Source organism: Aythya ferina (assembly GCF_964211825.1).
Source record: "Aythya ferina genome assembly, chromosome: Z".
NCBI lineage: Eukaryota > Metazoa > Chordata > Aves > Anseriformes > Anatidae > Aythya > Aythya ferina.
The window spans coordinates 69,228,985-69,253,737 of NC_140299.1; the positions used below are offsets into that span (position 1 = coordinate 69,228,985).

General features: G+C 46.0%; 2 protein-coding genes across 4 annotated transcripts; one reads left to right on the top strand and one right to left on the bottom strand.

Moving 5' to 3' along the window:
* The first annotated feature begins 1,225 nt into the window (after positions 1–1,225).
* On the top strand, positions 1,226–14,746 carry SMU1 (SMU1 DNA replication regulator and spliceosomal factor). The gene is made up of 12 exons (XM_084504461.1): positions 1,226–1,382; positions 2,241–2,451; positions 2,539–2,691; positions 3,283–3,393; positions 4,327–4,455; positions 5,797–5,916; positions 6,314–6,430; positions 6,629–6,756; positions 10,281–10,407; positions 11,578–11,745; positions 12,051–12,203; positions 12,854–14,746. Exons 1-12 carry the CDS (start codon positions 1,357–1,359, stop codon positions 12,950–12,952), a joined length of 1,542 nt encoding a protein of 513 aa, XP_084360587.1. The 5' UTR covers positions 1,226–1,356; the 3' UTR covers positions 12,953–14,746.
* Positions 14,747–17,590: 2,844 nt separating this feature from the next.
* On the bottom strand, positions 17,591–24,724 carry DNAJA1 (DnaJ heat shock protein family (Hsp40) member A1). 3 transcript variants are annotated; one of them, XM_084504464.1, is made up of 8 exons: positions 24,433–24,724; positions 24,153–24,330; positions 23,058–23,162; positions 22,717–22,944; positions 20,778–20,892; positions 19,650–19,765; positions 19,118–19,218; positions 17,591–18,878 (listed from the first exon to the last, which is right to left on the bottom strand). In XM_084504464.1, exons 1-8 carry the CDS (start codon positions 24,562–24,564, stop codon positions 18,660–18,662), a joined length of 1,194 nt encoding a protein of 397 aa, XP_084360590.1. In that variant the 5' UTR covers positions 24,565–24,724; the 3' UTR covers positions 17,591–18,659. The 3 variants fall into 3 exon arrangements, with proteins under 3 accessions (XP_084360590.1, XP_084360591.1, XP_084360589.1); XM_084504465.1 differs by having other exon boundaries at positions 23,977–24,330; positions 24,433–24,689; XM_084504463.1 differs by having other exon boundaries at positions 24,153–24,714.
* Between the last annotated feature and the right edge of the window lie 29 nt (positions 24,725–24,753).

Here is a 24,753-nt window from a genome sequence, read left to right on the forward strand (position 1 = left end):
TGGCAACTCCACCTAAGCCTACTTGCAGCGAGGAGGGCAGAGTCAGCTTTGTTTGCCTTTCAGCATTAACCGGGGCTTCGGGACTTCTGGCCTTGGTCACAGTCCAAGCGAGCAGCATGGATGGACGCCCAGCCATCCTTTGTGTGTTTAGCACGGGTGCCTCATGTTCCCTCTCACCACTGGAGGGCTCTGCCCGGCACAGCAACAGCATTTGTCAGCCCTTACAGTACTCCATAATTAAAGCAGTCAGGATATGCTAATGAGTCCCTTGCTAATGAAATACTGCCTTATGCAGCATTATAGTTTAGTGCGGGTTTAGCGGGTGACATTGGCGGTAGGGCGATGGACCAGATGATCTTGGAGATCTTTTCCAACCTTAACATTTGAGAACCAAGCTCTCGCTTGGTTGTCTCCAGGTTCGCAAACAGCGAGATCCTTGGTCTGGCATCCCCAAGCCTGCACACGCACCCAGGTTGGGGCTGACTCTGCCATTTCCGAGTGCCACCACGGGGGAACCCCACAGAGGGAAGGTGAGCGGCTCGGTGGGAATGACAGAACCATAGGATCATTGGGGTTGGAAGAGACCTCCAAGATCACCTGGTCCGAGCATCGCCCTGCTACCAGTGTCACCACTAACCCACGTCCCCAAGCACCACATCCAGCCTCTCCTTGAGCACCCCCAGGGACGGTGACCCCACCACCTCCCTGGGCAACCCGTCCCAATGCCTGACTGCTCTTTCTGACAGAAATGTCTCCTCATTTCAAGCCTGAACCCCCCTGGCACAACTTGGGGCCATTCCCTCCGGTTCTATGTGTGGTTTTGTGCGAGGAGAGCCCGACCCCAGCTCCCCACAGCTTCCCCTCCGCTAGCAGCGAGCTCAGCCCTGAGGAGGCGCTAAAATGGCCGCGGGGGGGGGGGGGACGGACTGTGCGTGGGGAGCGGGCGGCCACGGGAGGCAGCACAACTTCTGGCGGGCCTCCCCGGGTGCCTGCAGTGCGCATCACGTTGTGCTCTGAGGGGCAGGAAAATAAAACCAGACAGTCCCAGACCAGCCTTTATTGCACAGCACAGCTCCCCCCCCTCCCACCGCCCGCCCGCCCGCCGCCGCCATGACAGGCCGCCAGGGGGCGCGCGCCCGCCGCCGCTGTTGCCAGGAGACGCCGCCCTGCCCGCCCCCCCGTCACGTGACGCCGCTCCCCCGTCACGTGGCAAGGGGCGGGCGGCGGCGGCGGCAGCGGCGGCGGGAGGCGGCGGCGGCGGCGGGGCCTGGCGGAAGCGGCGTCGCGCGAGGCCGGAAGCGACGTAGGCGGCGCGGGGCTTCCGGTGGTGGTGGTGGCGGCGGCGGAGGAGCAAAGATGTCGATCGAGATCGAGTCCTCCGAGTGCGTGAGGCCGGGACGGGGCGGGACGGGGCGGGACGGGGGGGGCCCTGAGGGGGTTTTGGGGGGCTCTGAGGGCGCCTGGAGGGTCCTGAGGGGGTCCTGGGGGGGTCCTGAGGGGCTCTGAGGGGGTCCTGGGGCGGCTCTGAGGAGATCCTCGGGGCCATGAGGGGGCCCTGGGGGGCCCTGAGGGAGCTCTGAGGGCGCCTGGAGGGTTATGAGGGGGCTCTGAAGGGGTCCTGGGGGGGCTCTGAGGGGGTCTTGTGGGTCCTCAGGGGGCTCTGAGAGGGTCCTGAGGGAGCTCTGAGGGGATTTTGGGGGGGCTCTGAGGGGTCCTGGGAGGCTCTGAGAGGGATTGAGAGTATCCTGAGCGGGCTCTGAGAGGCCCTGAAGGGATCCTGGGGGGGCCCTGAAGGGGTCCTGAGGGGGTCTTGGGGGCTGGGGGGGCTCTGAGTGCTCCTGGAGGGTTATGAGGGGGTCCCAAGGTGCTCCTAAGGGGCTCTGAGGGGATCCTGGGTGGGCTCTGAGGGATCCTGGGGGGCCATGAGGGGGTTCTGGGGGGACTCTGAAGGGTCCTGAGGGGGTCCTGGGGATCCTGGGGGGGTATGAGGGGGTCCTCAGGGAGCTCTGAGGGGGCTCTGAGGGGGTCCGAGGGCATCCTGGCGGGGTCGTGAGGGGGATTTGGGGGGCTGAGAGGGCTCTGAGGGGATCTTGAGAGGATCCTGGGGGTGCTGTGAGGGAGTCCTGGGGGGGCCCTGATGGGGTCCTAGGGGGGCGTGGGGTCAGGGGTGCAGCCCTGGAGGTGCGGGAGTCCCTTGGCTGATCCCCCCCCCCCCAATTGATGCTGTGTTTTCCCGGCAGTGTGATCCGCCTGATCATGCAGTACCTGAAGGAGAACAGCCTGCACCGCGCCCTCGCCACGCTGCAGGAGGAGACCACCGTGTCGCTCAACACCGTGGACAGCATCGAGAGCTTCGTGGCCGACATCAACAGCGGGCACTGGGACACGGTGCTGCAGGCCATACAGTCGCTGAAGCTGCCCGACAAGACCCTCATCGACCTCTACGAGCAGGTGAGGCAGAGCTGGCACCGCAGCAGGGCCCTGCGGAGGCATGCTGTGCTGTCCTGAGCTCACCTCGTGCTTGTCGCCCTGCTGCAGGTCGTGCTGGAGCTGATCGAGCTGCGGGAGCTGGGTGCTGCCCGCTCCCTGCTGAGGCAGACGGATCCCATGATCATGCTGAAGCAGACCCAGCCAGAGCGGTACATCCACCTGGAAAACCTTCTGGCCAGGTCTTACTTTGATCCCCGTGAGGTAGGCTGCGTGCTTCTGACACCGCGCTGTCTTGTGTGACTTCCTAGCCTTGCTCCAAGTTATCAAGGCCTTGCAGCATATTTTCCATGTGAACATGCAGCTTCACAGTTCTAGGTGTCTTAAAAAGTGCCTGGGAAATAATGGGTAATTCCTGGTCGTAAGGCAACAGAACAGTAATTTAGAAGTATATTGAAGGTGGGATTTTAGGGAGTTACTCCTCTGTCCTGCCACAGGATGATGTTGTGCTCATCATTTGACATCTACCTCGCTTTCCCTGTCTTATGTGTGCAGAAGAACATGTTTACTTAGTTTACAAAGCTGCTGTTTTATAATAGCAATAGTAAGGATTTATCTGATTATGAAAAACTGAAATTCTTAATGAAAGCGTATCGGGAATGTCTGAAAGGTTGAAGATAGAGATGGGCTGTTTTGAAGGGCCTAGTAGAAAATGAATCTGGAAGGGGATTCAGATAAGAGCAGTTTAAAATTTTTATGGAAAACATATTTACTGCAATTTTTTGAAGTAATTTTTTTCAAAGAGAATAAATTTTTTTGAAGAGAATTTACTTCATAAAGATAACTTCTCCCTAGGCATACCCTGATGGAAGCAGCAAAGAAAAGCGGAGAGCTGCTATTGCACAAGCTTTAGCTGGAGAAGTCAGCGTGGTACCTCCGTCTCGTCTTATGGCATTGTTGGGGCAGGTAATTCTTGGAAAAAAAATAAAAATTAGTAGCACTCTTGTTTTCTGTAGATCTTCACCCTATAGAATTAATGATGTTGTAGTTGATTTTCCATTTCAATAAAAATAGAGCTTAAATGTTGTACATTTGCAAGCTGAATAGTTAAGTGACCTTTTCTCCATGTGGCAAAGATTTATCAGTTGCAGCAAAAGTCATCACTCCAGCATTAGATTTCTTCCCATACAGTAAATGCTCATTGTACAGAGAGATTTTTTTGCAAAGCAAGTATTAACACACAGTATTTTTGCTGTTGTACTTACTGACTCTTCTGATTCTCAAACCACCTTCATTTATAGTTTATGTAGACAGTATTTCATGTATTTTGTTGTTTTGTGACTTTAATCTTATTTTTAAAGCTTGTAAGTATGCCAGTTAAATTTTCTTGGCGTAACTAGCAGGTCCTGACTGAAGGTAGCTGTTTTCTAAAGGGCTTGTATAAGACTCTGTCTTTTGAACAAAGTTCATCTATGTATTACAAGAAGGCTTAGGGGCCACTTTTAATTTTAATTTATGAAGTTCTAGGCAAATAAACAACAGGTTAGGCAGTTCAAATGAACAAAAGATCAAACTCATCACACTATTCATGTACTGTATCCTCTGTACTGATGATCTGAGCAGGGTGGGTGTGAAGTCATTCACACCTTCAAAAACATGTAGGTATAGCATTCTCTTCTTTTTGTGGTCATGACTTGGGAAGCATAATCTTGATAAGACTTGTTTGCTCTGGTCTTGAGTAAATTCTAGCAGTGTAATTCCCTTAGACTATACAGGTGTAACAATTCCTGAGGGTACGCAAAAATACTGCTGTATCGCGCTCATTGTAACAAAGTTTTGATACAGAAGGTAGATATTAACTGATAAACTGATAAAGTATTGCTTTCAACTCCCAAAAAGGCGCTGAAGTGGCAACAGCATCAGGGCCTGCTTCCTCCTGGTATGACGATTGACTTGTTCAGAGGCAAAGCAGCTGTGAAAGATGTCGAAGAAGAGAAGTTCCCCACACAGCTGAGCAGGCATATTAAGGTGATGTTTTATTTGGTTTGTGTATCTATTACCAGTGTTTCTTCTTTCCTGTGCTTTACTTTGGAAGCTAAACGTAAATGCTCTGAATTCTCTGTTAAGTAATATCTCTTTGGGTAGACCTGTGCGGTGTCAAGTTGGACTTGATGATCCTTAAGGGTCCCTTCCAACTCAGGATATTCTATGATTCTATGATCTCTTCCTTTCTTCTCCTCTCCCCTTCTTGTCCATGCTTTGCCTCATCAGGAGTCTTTCCTTGAGAGCCTGAATTGAGGTCCCTTAACAGTACTGGGTGCTTGTAATACTTGTGGATGTGATTAATTTGACTCCACAGTTCAGAATCATTCATCCTTAAGAAGTTACTTCCTTAGTCCTCTTCTTTGTTTCTGGAGGGAAATACCTTCCAGAAGTGTCTTAAGCTGATATGCTTGCACAAAATGCCAGTAAATGACTGAAGATAAGATCATGAACTCTACCATGTCTACTAATGGATTCAGTGTCTTCTTTTTAAGGATTTTGCCATGCAAATTTCAGAAGAGAAAAAAAAGTGTGCTGTAAGGACACTGTTGTCCTGCAGCACTTAGCATGGAATAGGCAGTTTCCTCCTGTGAGGGTTTTCGGCTTCACCACGCAGTTCTGTGCAGTGAGGAATTTCAGTTCACTGCAGTGTCTCTACTAGTTCTCACAGTGAACAGAAGGTAGTGTTTTTCAGAAGTTGTTCAGTGGCAGCTTGCTAACGCTTTATTAGAACTTGCTTTCTTTTCCAGCACTGGTATTCGACTTCTGTAGTGAGCAAAAACATATTTTTATACTTGGTTGTTGTGCTCACACATGTTCCTTTTCCCACAAAAGTGGAGAAGTAAAGTATAAAAAACAAAATACCAAACATTCTCCATGAAAGCTTCATTAGAGAAACATCATTCCAAGTGAAGCAACTCGTACTACTTTGGAAGTCTCCAAAACCTGCCAAGGATACATATGCAATGATACACACATTGAGTACAGGGAAGGTGTTTGTTAACATTCACAGTTCACTGAGGAAGAACAAGCCAACTGGCCCTGCTGCTTCTGCAGGCAAGAAGTGTTTGGCTTAAGCTCAAGAGATATTACCAGATCAAAATGAATGCTTTTTTTTTATTATTTTTTATTCGTGTAAGTAGGTACTGACAGGTTGGGTTTTTTTGTACCTTAATATTAAATATGTGAATGCGTATCTCTAAGGAAGTGTTTTTTTTTTTTGTTGTTGTTGTTGCTGAAATGAGGCTACAGTTTTGTTTCAAGGTGAATAGCTTATTTTAATTTAGGTTTCTTGCTAAGCTAAAATTCTATTCTTCTGTAAAACAGTTTGGGCAGAAGTCGCATGTGGAGTGTGCTCGTTTTTCACCAGATGGCCAGTATCTGGTCACTGGCTCTGTGGATGGTTTCATTGAAGTATGGAACTTCACCACTGGAAAGATCAGGAAGGTAAGCTGCTTCTTATGCCAAATGGGTAGTGGCCAGGGTACGTGGATTTATTCTTTCTGGTTAGTCTGCGTATTTGTTTTCATTTCCCAGGGACTGAAGGATGTCTTCCTGGTGATTTGAGTGTTGGTCTGGAATCGTGATACATGCTTAATTCTCTGTTCTGTCATAGACTTCCGCCTGCAATAACACCTTCACCACCACCACCCCCCTCTTTCCATGTCGTTGCCTATAAAGCCACGACAACAGCACTTCCCTATTTTTATAAGACTGTGAGATCTGCTTGATGATAGGCTGTAAAATATAGCTGAAGTTAAAACTGCTAGTACCTTGGCCTAAAATTAAATTAAATTTCATGTAATTCACTGTTTTGACTGGTGTGTTTTCCGCTTTCATTTAGGATCTGAAATACCAGGCGCAAGATAATTTTATGATGATGGATGATGCAGTGTTGTGCATGTGCTTCAGCAGAGACACAGAAATGCTAGCAACCGGAGCACAAGACGGAAAGATCAAGGTAGGATCTTTTTGTAGAACCCTGTGTGGGAAGGGCTGGTGACCAGAAAGAGTCATTTAACATTGCAATAATGTTTCTGTTGTACATGGTAACAAAGTAAGTTTAGCATGGCCCTGAAACAGATACATAGTGAGGTCTGATGTGTCAGATCTCATAACAAAGTAACCACCTCTATTTTATTTGCTGTTTCTTTTTCAGGTGTGGAAAATCCAGAGTGGCCAGTGCCTGAGGAGGTTTGAACGAGCACACAGTAAAGGTGTTACGTGCCTCAGTTTTTCTAAAGACAGCAGCCAAATTCTTAGTGCTTCTTTTGATCAGACAATCAGGTAAACTGAGAAGGTGTCACATATCGTTCAGGAGAAAAGAAAAGAGTGTTCACATTAGGGAGTTAAACTTGGATCTGGAGTTTGATCCTTTTGCATTGAGTTTTACTACTAATAGGAGAGCTTATTGCTGAGAGTTGGAGAGGAATGGTTTGAAAGTTTGATCTTTCTTTAACTTGTTTTATCATAGAATCATAGAGTGAATCATCGAATGGCTTGGGTTGGAAGCGACCTCAAAGATCATCTAGTTCCAGCCCCCCTGCTATAGCCAGGGACACCACCCACTAGATCAGATTGCTCAGGACCTCATCCAACCTGGTCATGAAGGCTTTTTTCCTGCTTCAGGGGCAGAGTGTTTCATCTGCTCTGTTGGTGTTGAAATTGGCCTTGGGTGTTTCCTTCTGGGAGGTTCCTAGGCTAAGAAACTATTGTATCAACCTCCAGATACAACAGTTTTTGTAGTAAGCCTAGAGTAAGAAAGATCCAAGGATAATAGCATGATAATGTTTTTTTGAAACAACCTAAATGGCCTAATCACAAACACTCATTAGCTCCAAAAGAAGTGAAAATAGTTGGTTCCATCCAGATTATTTTTCTTCATTCAGCAGTACAATGGGCTCTTTTTTTCTGCTGCTTAAAGAAATCCTCTGAGAGCACCTTTAAGTCTTTTGCTGCATTTTCTCTGCTTCCCCTCGTAGTTGCTGAAGAGAGTAAAATTTCCCAAAGTGGTGGGAATACTTGGGAATCTCAACTGGCAGTACTCTTGTCTCTCCTTTGGTCTGTGAATGAAGGTGTTTGTCTCTCCATGAGGTGCACGTGCATGAGGGAAGATACGGCTCATCCCAGTACAGTCAGGGACAGTAATTTTTGCTGCTCTCTGTCTCAGTCGTGCAATACCAGTCCTCATCCTAAAAAGGTTCTTGTCCCAGTTTACTGCCCAAATCCATATTATTCTTAAGTATCCTCAAGTTCAGGCCCTTAGATCCATCCCCTTTATCTCTTTTGGATCCAGAGGCCTCCTTTTGGAATGGGAACAAGAGGAAGGAGGACCCAAATGAAATGTTTTCCGGGCACCTGTTCTTCCCAGCAGTCTGACATGGAGTAGCAGAGATCCAGTCCTGTAAGAGAGCCAGGCTGATGGACCCCGAGAGCTACAAGGGCAGGAGTTGGAATTTGTATCTGGAAGAGCCAGTACAGCCTTTCTGGTGCTTTAGCTCTCTCGCCAAAAGCACATGGACAAGGAAAGGCTGGCCCTGATCAACCTGGAAAACAGAAGGCTGAGGGGTGCTTAGCTGTCTTATCTAGAACTAGTCATACATGTAGATAAGGTGATGCCAGGCTTCTCTCAGAAGTGCACAGTTCTTAAAAAGGGCAAACAGCAGAAAGGGAAATTCAGATTGTATATAAGGAAACACTTTATTTATTTCTTTATTTTATTTTTTAAATTTTTTTATTTTGAGAAAAACTACTGCTTGGACAATGTGGAGAGAGCTGGATAAGGTCGGGCGGGATCTCAACCCTTGTTGAGACCTGATTGGACTTGGAAGTTGACATCGCTTTGAGGAGAGCGTTGGAATATATTTTTCCCAGGGTTCCTTCCAACTTAAGTTATCTTGTGATTCTCAGACATGTACAGCAGTCTTGGAATCCCTGTTACAGGAGAATCATGTGGCCAGATGGTTTATATGTTTGCGATGACAAGGTAGTAAAACTTACCTCAGTGATGAAAAAGAGCTATAGAGACAGAGTCATTTCACTTCCAAAAGGTGATTCCCATTTATCCATGTTGACTCTGCAGCTCCTGTGTTGGGCATGGGAGATTTTCCTTTCTTGTCCAAACCATAGAGCAAATATGCTCCTGCACCTATCTGGGCTCTTCTGTGCTGTTCTTGTTGCTGAGTAGAATTTGGCCACTGCTGGGTAGATTTTGTTGGCAATAAAACTTCTGTTGATACACAGCCACTTCGTTTCTGTTGACAGAACTGATCCAAGCTGCTTTCTACGTCAGTTGTTTTTCTTCTTTGGAATTATTCTGAGTTATACTTGATAATATTTTGTTTTCACATCTTTTGTCTGTATGGAGGACAGCTGTCAGATGCCCCTTCTGTGATATGCCCGAGCCTTCTGGCCCCTGGATTCTCCAGCCTGTCCATCTCTTTTTACAGCAGGGGCCCTGCAGTGGGCATGGTACTCTAGAAGTGGCCTCAGCTCTGCCAGATAGGAAGGAGCCTTAATCTGCAGACTGTGGCTCTCCTAATGCGTCTCCTAATGCGTGTATGTGGATGGGTCTCCCCACTGCCACAGCATGCTGATGGCTCTCTGTTTGTTCTTCACAAGGAGCGCCAGGTCTCTTTCTGAAGACTTCCTTGCCATCCAGTCAGTCCATAGTCGATTCTGAAGCCCGAGATTGTTCTGCACTTTGCATTTATCAATTTTCAGCATTGGGGGTTTTTTTCTTAGCCCAGCTGTCCAGCTTGCCAAGGTTTCCAGTCTCCTCATCTGTGTCTCTCAGTCCTGAATTACAGGATATGAGACTTACAATATGAATTAGATTGATGCAGTGCTTGACAATTCTAAACATATAACATTTAATTTAATGAGATTATGTAACTTTTAATAGATTTAGCCTCTTGCCTCTGCTGTAAACCCTATTGGTACTGTTACAGATCTGGAAGGAACTTGACAACGAACAGGTACAACAAAACAATGAGAAATATTCATCTGTTTAAATCCTAGTATAGATGAGCTATAGCATAAGCATTTTAATTGAGATTATGTAAGGATGGATGTTGAATCAATGCCAGCAAGCTTCAAAGAAAATTAGGAATTTTATTGCCGATTATTCAAACTTCTGCTTGAAAACTCTATTTCCGTAGGCAGTGGGTATTGTAATTTAGGGGTTAAATAGATTGGCAATATCAATTTCTCATAAATAACTAAGCACATACATCATGAATTTGCACAGCAGAAAAGGTAAGAGGCAATGGGAACAGGTTGCAAAAGAGAAAACTCTGCTTAGGTATAAGGGAAGATACTTTTCACTGAAAAATAGTGAGTTTCACACAGTCTTGGGGTAGATCCCAGAGAAAACCTGCATCTGTGGAGATTTTCTTCACTGGCCAAGGCCTTGCTCAAGGCCCAGAGCAAACTGACCTCGCTTAAAGGTCAGCTTGGCTTTGAGGAGTCTGAGTGAGAGACCTCCAGAGGTCACTTCCAAACTTAAATCGTTCTGTAACTTCCATTTTGTCAGCATCGTAATTTCTCATTCGTGCTCCTGTCGTCTAGTATCTGTAGGATGTATTAAGGGTCCTTGAAGCTGAAAGTTGATGGTGTTTCTCTAAGCTTTTTACAGAAACACATACTGCGTTTGATGAAAGGGGATTGTGGTAAAGAATTATGGTTTGGAGATTTAGCACTTCCTATTGTTGCCTGTTAAAAGGTAGCTCAGATTTAAAATGCAGTGAAGCCAAGGGGTGTTTCAGGCTACTTCAGCTGCTCACTCAGTTGTGACCTCTATTGTGTGACAGGATTCATGGTTTAAAATCCGGCAAAACTCTAAAGGAATTCCGTGGTCACTCCTCTTTCGTCAATGAAGCTACGTTTACGCAGGATGGTCACTATATTATCAGTGCATCCTCTGATGGCACAGTGAAGGTAAGATAGTGCTTACCTTTTGTAAGTAACGCATTCAAACTCTTTGCATGTTCTAGCTGGTGTGTTAACAACTACTGCAGACCTCATAGTTGTTTTTTTGTTTGTTTGTTTGTTTTTGCATAATGTGTCTTACTGCTTGTGCTCTTTGCTGTAGCTTGCTGTAAACGAGAACTGATGGTGGTTCATAGTCCCCTCAGAGACTGCTGCAGAGCTCCTTTCTGCTGTGTATATGAAAGGAGAACATAAGTGCATAGTAACCTGCTGGTTACTGCTTTGATCTAGAAAAAGAATGGTCTGTGACACCTCTTTTTCCTAGAACGTGGAAATTTGCCTGTCAAAAATAATGGCATTTTCTACCTTACTCTGTTGGACACCTGCTTATTTCTTGGTGCTTAGGAGTCCTTTGGAGTATAAAGGAGTGTTAATAAAACTGATTGTAGAAGTGATAGGTTTGGCTTTTAGTCTCCGCAAAGACCATAACTATGCTGTGTAATAGTTAGGAGTAGTAAAATATTGTTCTGTACACTGCTGTAACAACACCAACAAAAATATGTGTGTATATATAGAAACAGCTACATTATGGAGTGTTTGGGGGTGAGTAAAGGTAAATGGTTTATAGACAGGGGGAAAGGAAAGTGTGATAGATCTTACTCATATTAAATGGGGGTGTTGCTGCAAACTTGCACTCCTTGCCAGACTGCTCCTAATAATGGGAATAGTATAAGAAGGTGAGTCTCCCATTTTGGTTGTACTAGTACGTAAACTGCAAAAATATTCCACAGGTGGTGAGTTAATGCTTCATTTTGTACACTTCATTTCATTTTTAAATGTAGGCTACACATATATTTACAGATGCCAGCTAAAACCATAAAGCAGGTGCAGGTGCGAACTCACCCCTAAGGGCAAATGCTTAATGAAAGGGCGCCAGGCTGAATTTGGGTAGTGGAAATTCGCTTTCAGGTCAGTCATACTGCAGTTGTTCATGGTATCCACATGGTGTTCAGAACGGATCTGGTAATTTTCCTTTTATTTTTTTACAATATGCTTCTATTCATATTTCATTTCGGGAGTTCTTAATAGAATGTCTGAATCCTATACCATGAGCTATTTCTGAAACCAGTCAATTTTGTTTACTGTTTTTTATAAAGCTAATTTTGTTCCTTGTTCTAGGTTTGGAATGTGAAGACAACAGAGTGCTCAAACACCTTCAAGTCTCTCGGCAGCACTGCTGGGACAGACATTACTGTGAACAGTGTCATTCTGCTGCCTAAAAACCCAGAACACTTTGTGGTTTGCAACAGATCGAATACCGTCGTTATTATGAACATGCAGGGTCAAGTATGTGATCTTACTGGTGTCCTTTGAAGTCTCTCTGTCATCTTAAGAATGTCAGAAACCTAGTTAATAATCTAGTTAATTAGCTAGCCTGGGCTTAAACTTGATTTCTCCAGTTCGCTGTCATGGCAATTGCTCTGCACACAGTTTCATAGAATATCTTGTGTTGCAGAGAGTAAGTATAGATATGGAGAGATCCTGTTTTCTAAACAGGCCTAGTACTGCCTGAATATTTTTTACTCTGAAGATGGTGATTATGTACACACCTTAATCCTGTGAAATGTGTTCTGGGGGATGTTCTGTTACAGATTGTAAGAAGTTTCAGCTCTGGTAAGAGAGAAGGTGGTGACTTTGTCTGCTGTGCACTTTCACCTCGTGGTGAATGGATCTACTGCGTCGGTGAAGATTTTGTGCTCTATTGCTTTAGCACAGTGACCGGCAAGCTGGAGAGAACTCTGACAGTAAGTTCTTAGCTGGAGCTGTAGCAGTGTTTTAAACAGAGGGATGATATTAATGCTTTTTTTTTTTTTATGAGGTCTGTAAGGAGAAGTTTTGTACTAATGTGGCTTTCATTTCCAGCAGCCCTGATTGGTAACAAACGTGTTCCTTTTATGTTCCAAAACGTGGAACACTTGGCTGTGGAATGTTCTCAGACTTTTTCTTAGAGCCATTTTAATCTTAGAAGTTCCGAAAATATTTGTCACCAAGACAGGAATTCTTGGTTGAAACTATGACATGAACTTGAGCACATTTTAACCTAGGCTGCAGCTAGCACAGAATTTGACCAAGCTGTCAGATTTCAAGCTGTCAGGCTTAAATTTGTCTTGGAGTAAACTAAAGAGAGAAGCCAGCTTCAATGTCTAAAGTGGGGAGTATTTCAATATAGTGGATTTCCGTTGGTGTAGGTGACAAAGCTGTCTGTCTCCCCCAATAAAAAGTAACTGCTGTGTCATGAAAATTGGAACTTAATACTGTTGGGGTTATATTTTTGCTTCTGCTGTATGCACAAAGCATGTTAAGTCCCCTTCAAGTACTGAAGGGAAGATAATATTTGGCTTGTGTCACTGTGAAAGGAAAATTATCCTGATGGTTCTTTCTGCTTTTTCTCTAGGTTCATGAAAAGGATGTCATTGGCATTGCTCATCACCCCCACCAGAACCTGATTGCCACCTACAGTGAGGACGGCCTCCTCAAGCTCTGGAAGCCATAGCTTGGTTTGACTTTAAGCTATGAAGTATGCCTGTTGGCTGCAGGGTGTTGGTGTTTGTGCTTTTACAAGGTCGAAATACATGGAGTGCGATAATGTGTTCAATTTTCAGTTCAGTTTTCCAGAAGGTATCATTTTTAATTCCTGGTCTAAAGTTAGCTAGGTTTATGCTAGGTGTAGCATCACTTAATTTCAAATACTTTTATTTTTACTAGAGTGGCCAACTCCTATGGGAGTGGCTGTTCTGTCTCCTGAAGCGTATACTCCTCTTACACCATTTATAAAAAGTGAATGAGATACAAACTGTACATACAACGGGCTACTGGCTTCCTATAATATAGTCAGTTTTTGTTGTTTTGAGTAAACGATGCGGGATAAGAAGACTCTCTTCTCCACAGCTGGAATGAAGGCACAGTTTTCCGTGAATGCAAATGAAGCTACGCTTTCCTCAGTGGGAAGGCAGAAGCTTTTCTAGTCCAGTGCGTTTTGCTGTGTTTGATTTTCCATTATACTTTTCTCCAGTTATTTGTATTAAGCATTGTCACACAGCTTTCTCAGAATGAAACATTTTTTTCCTTCCCCATTTCCCAGGACTTCCCTCTCTAAGTCTGCCTAGCGTGGCAGTGAGAGGGGGGTGGGTTTTTGTTTTCAGTTTTTTTGTTGTTTGTTTTCATCTGCTTCCAGGCTAAAAGGAATAAGACGGGCTCGCTTGCTACTAATGCATAATGTCTTCAAACCAGTTTTAACTGAAACAAGCCTCAGGGGATCAATGTTTTAAAACAGGCAAAAGCCTGTTTTGCACGCACCGAGTTCTTAGTGCGATAATGTTGCACATTAATACCTTGAATTTCATCTTACCTTCCTCTCTTCTTAAAAGGGCATGGCATACTCAGATGGGTCTCATTAATCATAACAGTGTTGCTTAGATTCTGCACTATGACAGGAAAGATTCTAGACTTTCAGTTTGGAACAGATGATGATTCTGTCTGAGATCCTGGCTAGGCTGAACTGTTGTGAATGATCACCAGAATCTTCTAAAATCTGACTATAGTTTTTTCCAGGATGTAGCTAAAATGGAAGCTTTGTCTGTAATGATGGGACAAACACGTGCATATAGATTTGAGTCTGCCTCGCTTCTAGTTTTATTCTCTTGTAGAATGCTTTCTTTCAAACAGTAATAATATTTCTGTGACTCAATAAATTAGTTCCGGTTCCAGTAACCTCAGTCTTTTTCAGCTGGTGGGCTTGATCCTAGTGCGATTATTGGTTGTCAGCCAGTGACAAAACCCTTTTGGCACTGACCTGTGTATTTGGCTGGTCTGTGCTCCTGTTGGTCTAAAGAAATGCGAGCAATTTTAGCGTGATTTCTCCCAAAGCATTGTTTGTTCACTACAACTCTAAAATTCATTCTCTGTTATCCTCAATGTTTTAATTCCTAAATTGTTTTTTTACTTCCTTAGATACAGCAATAAAGCTATTTTTTAGATAGCAAGAAGTGATTATTTTTCCTGCCTGAAAATACACTGTTGTAGTGGAAGCTTCTGGCAATAACACATATGACAAGCTCCATCTGACAGTTGACACCTTTTGGTAAAGGAGAAGATCCTAACAAAATATTTTCAATATTACTTAACTTGTGATTCACTTCACTTTCAGGTTACATGGAAGCACTAATCCTCAATGTAAATGATACCTTACCTTGTGTTTTTTAGAAGAAAAAAACTTGTATCAAATGTAACTGTCTGTCAGAATCCTGAATGTCTAAAGATTTTAAATACATTTTCTAGCTTTAGGACATGAGAGAGAAAATCTGGCATTTCTTATCCTTTTTATTTATGATTTTTAGAGTTTATTGGCTCAACTCCCCAAGATGAAAGGGCTTATGAAAGGGTAATGGTAAAACTTATCTCCTTGGCTGAAGCTGTAATTTGTAAAATTGCTGGCATATAACAAAAAAGTAAAATGGTAGTCTTGAAAATGCTCTTTTTTTTTTTTCTAATGTCATCTAGGAAGATATTTTATCTCTGGAGAATCAGCCAGTTATTGTGCCATTTTACCTGAACAAGGCAACGTTTAGTGCTTTAGTTAGCATTAAAGAAAAATTGTTTGGTGTTCACCCGTGGGCCTTACTTTGTTTTTGAATCATTTTGCTTGGAGTTACCTAGCTCAGTGATGCACAGATGGGCGCAAAATGTTTGGCAGGAGTGTTGTGTGATGGAAGTCTCACAGGTCAGTTCAGATCTGGTAAATCATAGTGATTTAGTCTTCCTGATGTGGGAATCAGTGGATTTCAGCCCTGCTTGGGTGGAAGCAGCCACCCGTACTTATAAAATATATGGGGAAGAGCTACTGCTGCCTCAGCGAAAAATAAGCAAGCCTAGGTTCCTGCTCTGTTCTGCAAGCGTGTGTGTAACTTTTTATTTAATACGTTATTGGGGGTAATAGTTTGTTCAAGTGCCTGCACTTGTCAGGTGCAGTCCTGCTCTGGTACTGTTACCAGCACGCCATCTTCAAAGACAAACAAAAAACCAACAGACCCTATTTTGACTTGTCAAGATTTAGAGAGACCAGCTGAGAACTGACAGTTTGATCATTTCTAACGAAAATTTTCTCATAAGGAAAAGGTCCTTTGTGAGTGTCTAATACAGCAACTAAATTCTCAAAGGGTTAGAAAGACTGAACAATCTCCAGAGGTGGCAGACTGCCGCTGCGAATCTAGTTCTGCAAATTGCACAGGATTTTGACCCGTGAGCTCGGGTGAGGGGGGCTACCTGCGATTTGGGCAGCTTGGTAACACCTGTGTTCAGTCTGAGGTACGGAAGGAAAACGCTTTGCAGAGACCTATGGGGAAGATTACGCTAAAAGTCAATTATAAATGATCAAGTGCTGCCTTTCTTCACTTCCTGCCTAGTGTCTGTGTGGCTTGTGGAGTCCTTTTTAGGCAGAGTTGCTTCATCTCCAGTTCCTGTGGGTGATGTGGGCTTCAGGAGCTGTGCGTTGGATGGCAGTGCACAGCCCCTGTGACCTTCTGGATCACGGCAGCTGATGGGAGGGAGGCCGAGTCAAACTCTGAATGTCCAGGGGAACAGCACAGCATTTAGGGAAGCTTTCAAGGAGAAAAGTGGCTGTGCGCTCTATTTCTGGCACAGAGTAGGAATCATTTGTGGGCATTCTACAGCTACCTGTGGAGCAAGGTACGAGGAGCTGGCATTAAGGGAGCATAACAATGTTTTATTTATAGCGTGCTGTTCACACTGTGGGACTGGGAGCTTCATAATGCAAACAGTTTGAAGCCCTCTCCAGCTTCATTTTGTCAGCCTCTAAAATTGCTCCCAGTGTAGCAACAAATTCCTCTGATACCGCCGGCTCTTTGTCGGGCATGAAATGTCTGGGAGCTGGCATGTGCTGTTGCGAACTTGTTAAGCTCTTCCCATCTTTCCAAAATGGGAGTTTTGTAAACAAAACAACAAAGAGCTCTTTCAAGCTTTATCCACAGAGTGGCTGTGGTTGGAAGGGCCCTTCGGAGGTCATCTGGGCCGACCCCCTGCTTTTCTCCGGGCTGAACGGGTGCAGCCCTCTCAGCCTTTCCTAATACCACCTAATTCCTTGCCTCGTGCAGCCAGGGCACAGGCAGCTTTGTGGCAGCACCTGCTGCTCCTCACAGTCCCACGTCATCCGCAACCCTGCTGAGGGTATGCTGTGCCACTGATAGCCCTTTGTGGGGATACTCAGCCCCTTGAAGACACCACTCCCTGGTCACACTCGTGACTGGCTTCCAGCTAGCCCTTGTAGCCAGCCCCCAGGAGTCCCCCCCATCTCGTGCCCGCTGAAGGACCACCCGGTTCTGCCCCCCTGCCCTGGGCAGGGACACCTCACACTCTTTTTTTTTAAAAATTCACAGCCCTCTGAAGCAAAGTAACATCCCGCTGTAATCCTGAAGGTGCTGCACTTTGCTTTCTCAGTTTGTCAGGCTCTGGCTCTTCTGATCCAGGGGTTGGTCTGGCCCTGAGTTCACGCATCCCTGTGCAGTTCAGGCTTGGGACAGTTCTGCGGAAGCCTCTTGGCAGCGGCAGGATTAGGTTCTACTCCCCCCCCTTGACGAAGCAAAGGCTCCTGCTGGTTAGATGTAGGGGTAGAGCTGACTAATGAGCTCATGAGTGCAATTCACAAACACACCTCGCCTACGGAATCTGATTCCTGCTGAGACAGATGAAGGGAAAAAGGTGTAGGCAAGACCCAGGTTCTCTGTTGTGCGTGTGCCTGAAAGGGAGCTCTAGCTGAGGCTCAAGGAACACTTCATGAGCCGTCCTTGTAACAAACCCACCTCTAAGTCAAGGTCAAGAGGTGCTGCACAACCTGCTTCCAGAAATACGACACACACTGTCCTCACGGCAGCCATTTTCTGGAGGAAAGAAACATGACAATTCTCTCCCTGCTTTTGCTTCAAAGTAGGGCGGAAAACATGAGCTGTGTCCTAAGCCAGATGGTAAAACAAGACCATGCTAGAGGTTAAATCCAGACCTGTCTGCTCAGCATATTCTGTGAAAGATGTGTTTTGCCAGGATTTTTCTGTGAATAGCTGCCTAAAAAGAGGGGTGTGGTATCTTTAAACCAACATCTGGTCTCAGAAAAGAGGCAATGAACGATTTTGTAATTATATTGGAAATGCTTCATCTACAATAATTAGAACATTCATACATAATTTTCAAGAGTCAGCTCAAAATAATGCACACAACACATTAATTTCAGAACATCCTAGATGTGTCAGTCGGGATACTCACTGACAGTAAGTTTTTTTTTTTTTCTGCAGGCTCACATATAAACACCAGTAGGGACCGTACTGCTTTCCACGACATACCCTGTAGGGTATCTGATTTCAGTAATCAAGGGCAAAGTCAAGCTTCACATGCCAGCAGGGTGATAAGACTCAAACCGCATGTGTGCTAAGGCCTGGAGGTTTTTTGTTTTTTACTCATGCACAGTAGTGGATGAAGCTCCTGCAGCAGCAGCCAAGCGACCACTGGCTCTATACACAGTATCATGCAGAACAGCAGCCAAAGAGCAGCCAGCATGAACTGAACAAAGCTTCACATCTAGCTCCAAGGTCAAGACCGAAGCTGGCATAAGGACTACTTGACCTTATGTGCAGAAACTTGAGAGAAGTCATGGATCATGTGGCTTCAACAGGCTTGTGAAGATTGACCACATCCTTGTCAGCTTCATGTGTTAGGGGGCCGTGTTAGAGCCAGTCCCTACTGATAATCCCCAGCGCAAGCCCAGAACATTAACATGATATCCTAACAGGTACAAAGATTAGCTATATCTTACCGTGATTTAAAAGTACTTGTGCATACTTTATCAGAGTATAAGATGAAAATACCAAAAAAGACCACCACAGAATCTTAGTCTAAGCCTCAGCAATTGCACACATACAGGAATTACAAGGCTTGAAATAAAAGACAAGCAGGTGAAGGAGTTTTCTGGATCAACAGGCAAGGGTGAAGTGCAATCAACTTGGTTTGAGCTCACATCCTGGAGCTGTATACAAGTTTCCAAGTCAGTTTCATTAGTTTATTTCCTTACGCTTTTAAGAAACAACTATGGCTGGATATAACAACAAATAGCAGGAAGTGAGGGTGAACCGCTTGTAGTCCTTCACTCATCCACTAATGCATACAAAACAAGCATCACAAGTTATTCACTGGCCCTTTTACGATGTCTGACATTGAACACCACCTCTAGGGTGGTGCTCATCATCTTCGTAGACTTCTCCATTATAGTGATGTTTTCTTTTTTGAGATGGATCAAAGTCCACTAAATCCACTTGCTCCATTTCCTCAGTTTCTTCTATTTCCTGCCTCGTAGGTAGCAGTTTTTCAAGTAAGGACAGCTTATCTGAGGAGAGGAAGCCACTCTCTGGGAAGTTCACCTGAAATCATCAAGAGCCGGAGTTACTCAGGTGTTCCTGAACTTACCTTTTCCCATCCAACCACCGGTCAATGATCTGCCAAAACCTGCTACATCACCACAGGTGACATCAGCCCCGTGCTTGTATGTGGCATGACAGACAGGGTGGCGCACACAGCCTGCTGTCAGAGCTCCCAGCACCAGGTGCAGGGACATGATGCAGTGCTGAGCTGCGCCCTGCAGTCACGCTGACCCACTTACTCTGAACTCGATGATAAGACGTCCTTTCTCATACGGTCTGCGATAAATTGGCATGCCTTCATTCAACACACACTTAATAGCCCCGTGCTTGACAACCTGGCCTAAGAAAGGACAAAACAAGAAAAGCAATAAAGGAACGGAATTCAGGCAGGCAGCAGAAGCGGCTTTAGTTCTAACTCCCTTGAGTGTCTATGTAGCCGTCTACATTTTCTTTTAGACAGCTACACTGGTACGCAGCAGTGTAACAGGGACTTACTGCCTGGTAACTCCCGAGTAGGAAAGCAGGCTGACATCTACGTTACACTCTTGTAGGCTTGTAATTATGCTTCTTTTGGGAAGCATAACAAGTACATTAAGTGCTCCATCACTTCCAAGGCTGAAAGTCATTTTCAGAGAGCCACAGCCTTCAACTCTAAGGTCGAGTACCCCCAGGATATAACCATGTCCATGAGGTAAGGTCTGTTACCATATCACATGGCTGTTCCTGTTCCTTCCAGCTTGGACTTTTAGCAGGAAGCAAGCCAGCACTCACCAGGATGGGAGGTAATAATAATGGTTCGGTTATCCAGCGTTGTGATGGGCTTTTGAAAGCCGCACAGTGCTTCAACCAGCTGTATATCCATAGACAGAAGAAGGTCTTCATCTCGTCTGTGGAAGAACCGATCAAAAACAGTCACGGAAAGGGGGAAGCAGTAAGAGCATCGTGCCCAACTTTATTAAAGGACGAGCTTTAGTAGAGAAGTCTGGGCAATTAAGTAGTGTTGAGTATTGATGCAGCATCTCAAGACAGCATTATGGGAACAGTACCCATGCTGAGAGCTGTTGCTCATCAAATCTAGCTATTCAAAGTGGTGAAGTGTTTACTGGAAAGAATTAAATATTAAGGCTCATCTGCATTCAGTTTTACTTCACCACGCCTTCCCAATTCTAGGGAAGAGCTGGGACAATTAATCCCTTCCTTTTAGGTATATTAATACTTTCTCTGGTGTATCAGCCAGCTGTAAGTTATTTTGTTAGCCATGCCTTCTGACAGCCTGGTGCTAGGGAATTGTAAGCAGGCCACAGCCACGATGTGTTCTGAAGGTACAATGAATCACAAAGCACCTGGACGTTACAAAGCAATCATTTTAATCACCCATTCTGGCTTCAGTACGGCAGCACAAGTGATGTCCAGACGCACTGCATGTCCAAGGGCTATGAAATCCTCAAGCCTATTTAAAGAACTTAGTTATTTCACTCACCCTATTTTAAAGGTCTCTGGAATGAGACTTGCCTGAAAAGTTAATTTTAGACTACGAAGGGAGAGGAGGAACATTCCAGTTGTCCCAGAAGCGGCACGAGCTCAGCAAAACACCGCAAAACCAGTAATATCAAGGGTTATCTGAGGACACCAGGACTGAAGGCAGCAGGCAGAAGGATGGACAAAAATAAGCCATCAGGGTTCTGGTCCCAGGTAACCACTCATGCACAGTCTGACCCTCAAAACCATGGCTCTGGCTAACTGCACCGGGGTTTCTGCACACATCAGTACTCACAGGTGACTTCCAGCCACCTGATCCTGCCTACTCACATTTCCAGGAGCTAGGAAGTCAGCAGTAACCAAGGAGGCATGCAAACACGCAAATCAAGAGCGAACACTAAGGACTTCTGAAGTTCTTACCTTGTAAATACAGAGTGGTCTTTTTGATCCAAGACAATAATAATATCCCCTGGTTCTAGTCCTGGCTCTTGGTCCCCTTCACCATGGAATGTTATTTTCTGACCATCCTTCATTCCTGTCATAGAAAAGCAAAAACATTTTCCAGCTTTTTAATTGAAAGGCAGCAACAAGAAATACTTGTATAGGCACAAGCTGATAATGGGAGATCACTGAATCGTGAGATTAGAATATTAGGAACTTCTTCCCTCGCAACATTACTTCTCCCCTCAAATCAGCTCACACGTCCAGCAGATCTTACTGCTGCCAACCTGGGCTACAGCTCAAAATCATTAAGCCTAACTGTAGCTCGTAGTAGCCACCTGCCAAGATAAAATCTTTAAATGCGACACTGTATGAGCAAGCACTACAAAGATAACAAACGGTACGTACAAAATTCATTTTGAGAATAACCAATCAATCCAAGTTCTATAAATATATGTGGCAAAGAGACTAATGAAACACAATCTCAGTGACTGCATGGTGCAAGAATCACTTTCCCTAGGACCAGAGGGCAACCAAGATGGTGAAGGGTTTGGAGGGGGAAGACGTATGAGGAGCAGCTGAGGTCCCTTGGTTTGCTCAGCCCCGAGCAGAGCAGGCTGAGGGGAGGCCTGATGGCGGCCTGCAGCTCCCTCACGAGGGGAGCGGAGGGGCAGGCGCTGAGCTCTGCTCTCTGGGGACAGCGACAGGACCCAAGGGACGGCATGGAGCTGGGACAGGGGAGGGTCAGGCTGGGGGTTAGGGAAAGGGTCTGCACCCAGAGGGGGGTCGGGCACTGGGACAGGCTCCCCAGGGCAGTGGTCACGGCACTGAGCCTGACAGAGCGCAAGAATCATGTGAACAACGCTCTAAGACATAAATGCTCTGATTTTTTTTTTGGGTGGTTCTTTGGGGACCCAGGAGTTGGACTCAATGATCCTTGTGGGTTGCTTCCAACTCAGATGATTCTATGATCTCAGACACCCAGACCACCGACACAGAAGTCATGATACATAAATTCTTGCTGCTTCATTCTAGCTCAGTCTTTTTCTACGAGGAGAAGAAAAAGCTCTTTTCAGTGGGTCTCCTTGTTTGAAGTGCCAGTAATATTTCCCTCCTGACCTTCAAGTTTAGCATTACTGTAGGATTTTCCCAGGGGAAACTAAAGCAGGGCAGTGCGTACAGTGTGGTTATACATACATGTAAAATAGTTACAGATCTGCAACAAATTATCTTCTGTACAAGCCATGTGCTTGTCAGCACAGCTTATCTTACAAGCTGCACTAGTTCCAAGACTTCTCCCATTACCTTCTGAAGAACTTCCTCAAGTATTTGTCACTCAACATGGCATTCTCTGAGCCCTGTGAGGGTTTGTGAATTGCACTTGGCCACACCAAGAGCATCTGCGCTAAGCAGCACTGTCAGGGTTACGCAGCGAGCAGTTCTAAGCATTAGGGGCTTAGCACCGTCTTGGCACCCTGTTACTGTAGCAGACCTGGTTCCCCTTCTCACTGAAACACAGCAGAAGTGATCGGAGTCTGCGTGGTTTCCCTACGCACAAAAAGTCATCAGGGCAGCTGGACCAACAAGGGATGGGTTTTAACTAGTCCCATTACCTGATCAAGACCAGCGTTTACACAACTGCTCTAAATAAAAACAATTCACTGCTGACAGCACAGCACGTTTCAGGATTCATTCTCAGCTATGTGCACAGAAATTAAGATGCTAACACAGAAGCGATCAACCCTCCCTAAAAACAGATCTCCTCCTTTTGGAGCCAGCAACAAGCGACTTCATTATGTATTCGAGGGCGTTACTCACCGAATCAACACCGTGTACTTGTTAAAGCTTCTATTTCAGTGCTGCAAAGGCAGTCTGAGTAGAAGCAAGTTTAATGCTGCTTCTTAGCAGGACACCTCACCTTTGTCGATGTGAACTTCTAGTATTTTCTTCTCTCTAACGATTTTTCTGCCAGTGCAGCTCTTACACCGGTCCTTGGGGCTGATGCGCTCCCCGTGCCCCTGGCACTCCATGCACACGGACTGGATCTGCTGCACCATGCCCGGCCCGATCTGGTGAATTCGGATTTGCATGCCCGTCCCCCTGCAGTTCGGACAGCACTCCACCGCGCCCTTCTTGCCTCCACGTCCTGGCGGGAGAATGAGGGATGGATGGTTACACATTGCCAGAAGAAACAAGGAAGCAGAGATTACTTCTGCAGCTTTAGAAACAAAGGCTACAGCATTTCAACTTCACAGCTACCTTCACATTTGTCACAGATAACGTTCTTCTGCAGCGCCAGTTTCCTCGTTGCGCCATTATACATATCCTCCAAACTGACTGATAACTGGTGGACCACATTTTTGCCTGTAAAAGAATACGTGTAACTACTTGAGTGTCTGGACTCAAAGTAATGGTAACACCACTGCCCTCCCCAATCACAATAAAAAACCCTAAGTTTTAGCATCTTGTTTAGCTGTGTTGCTGGTATTAGCCAATTGCTATTTTCCACTTGCAATTATAATTAGGTAACAGTTCTAATGGCATTGCCTGTAATGCCTCTCTATTAGGTTAAGCCAGAGACCCTTCTCTGGAGGCACAAATTAAACAAACAACACATTAAAAAAATATATAAAAGCTTTATCTTTAAGTCTCAGATGCAAGATTTCAATTTTAACTGCGACTAAGGAAGAAGTTCTGCCTGCCACAGGGAAGCGTGAGGCACTGCTGAAAGACCGCATGGTTCTTTTTTCCTCTCAGGAGGGAACTTCTGGGAACTGATCACAACTGTAGCAACTGCGGGGCTCTTTCTGTGGAGTGCAGCCAGTCCTGGTACAGGACTCTGATACAAAAATGTAACATTTTCACATGAAGCCTTTTCAATTCTTTGTCCTTTTGGAGATCACACCTAGGAAGTGCTGTGGCCAGCGCTGCTCTGAAGCAGTTTAATTCATGTTACACTCTCCCAGCGTGACCCATCCGGACTTTAGTTTTTGAGCATCATTTCACCACAACTTCAGCCCGATTCCACCCAACACCACAAGAAAACAAAAGTTTCACGGACTGAAAATGATGTGGCTACCGCACTTTGATACATTTAACTCTAAGTAAAGGAGAAATTAACGTTTACGGGCTAACTTCTACAGCAGGCTGCCGAAAAGACCGCTTCAAGGCACGGTACCGTTTCTTACTCAGCCTCACGCTGTCCGCGCACAGGGTCGGGTTAGGCATTAACACGAGATATCGCCCAGCAGACCCAGCACGTGAACCGAGCGCTCTCACTTCGCCTCGCCGCCCTTTCGGGGCTTTGCTGCCGCGGGAACACCCCCCCCGACAGCCACCCCCGGCGGGCGGTACCTCTCCTCTCCCTCTGCATCCTGCCGCCGCCGCCGAAGAACATGTCGAAGATATCCATGGGCGACCCGAAGCCGCCGCCCGAGCCGCCCTCCTTGATGGCCTGCTCGCCGCCTTTGTCGTACAGCTCCCGCTTCTTGGGGTCCGACAGCACCTCGTAGGCCTGCGAGATCTGCTTGAACTGCGGGACAGACAGACACACAGACAGACAGACACAGCGCCTCAGCGAGCCGCCCTGCGGCACCGGGACCCCCTCCCTCCCCAGCCCCCCTTCCCCAGCCACCTTCTCGCCCTCGTTGGGGTTCTTGTCGGGGTGGTACTTGAGCGCCAGCTTGCGGTACGCCTTCTTCAGCTCCTCGGCCGAGGCGTTGGGCTTCACGCCCAGCACGTCGTAGTACGTCGTCTCCTTCACCATGGTGCTGCCGCCGGGCCGGGCCCCGAGCCCCCGTCACGGTGCTGGTGCTGGTGCCGGCGCCGCCTTCCCCTTCCCTTCCTCTTCCCCTTCCCCTTCCCGCTCCGCTCGCCTCAGCGCTCCCGACCCTTCTGGAAAGTTCCGAGCCGGGCCCCGCATCCGCCCGCTTTTGAGCCGGCGCCGCCCCGCCCC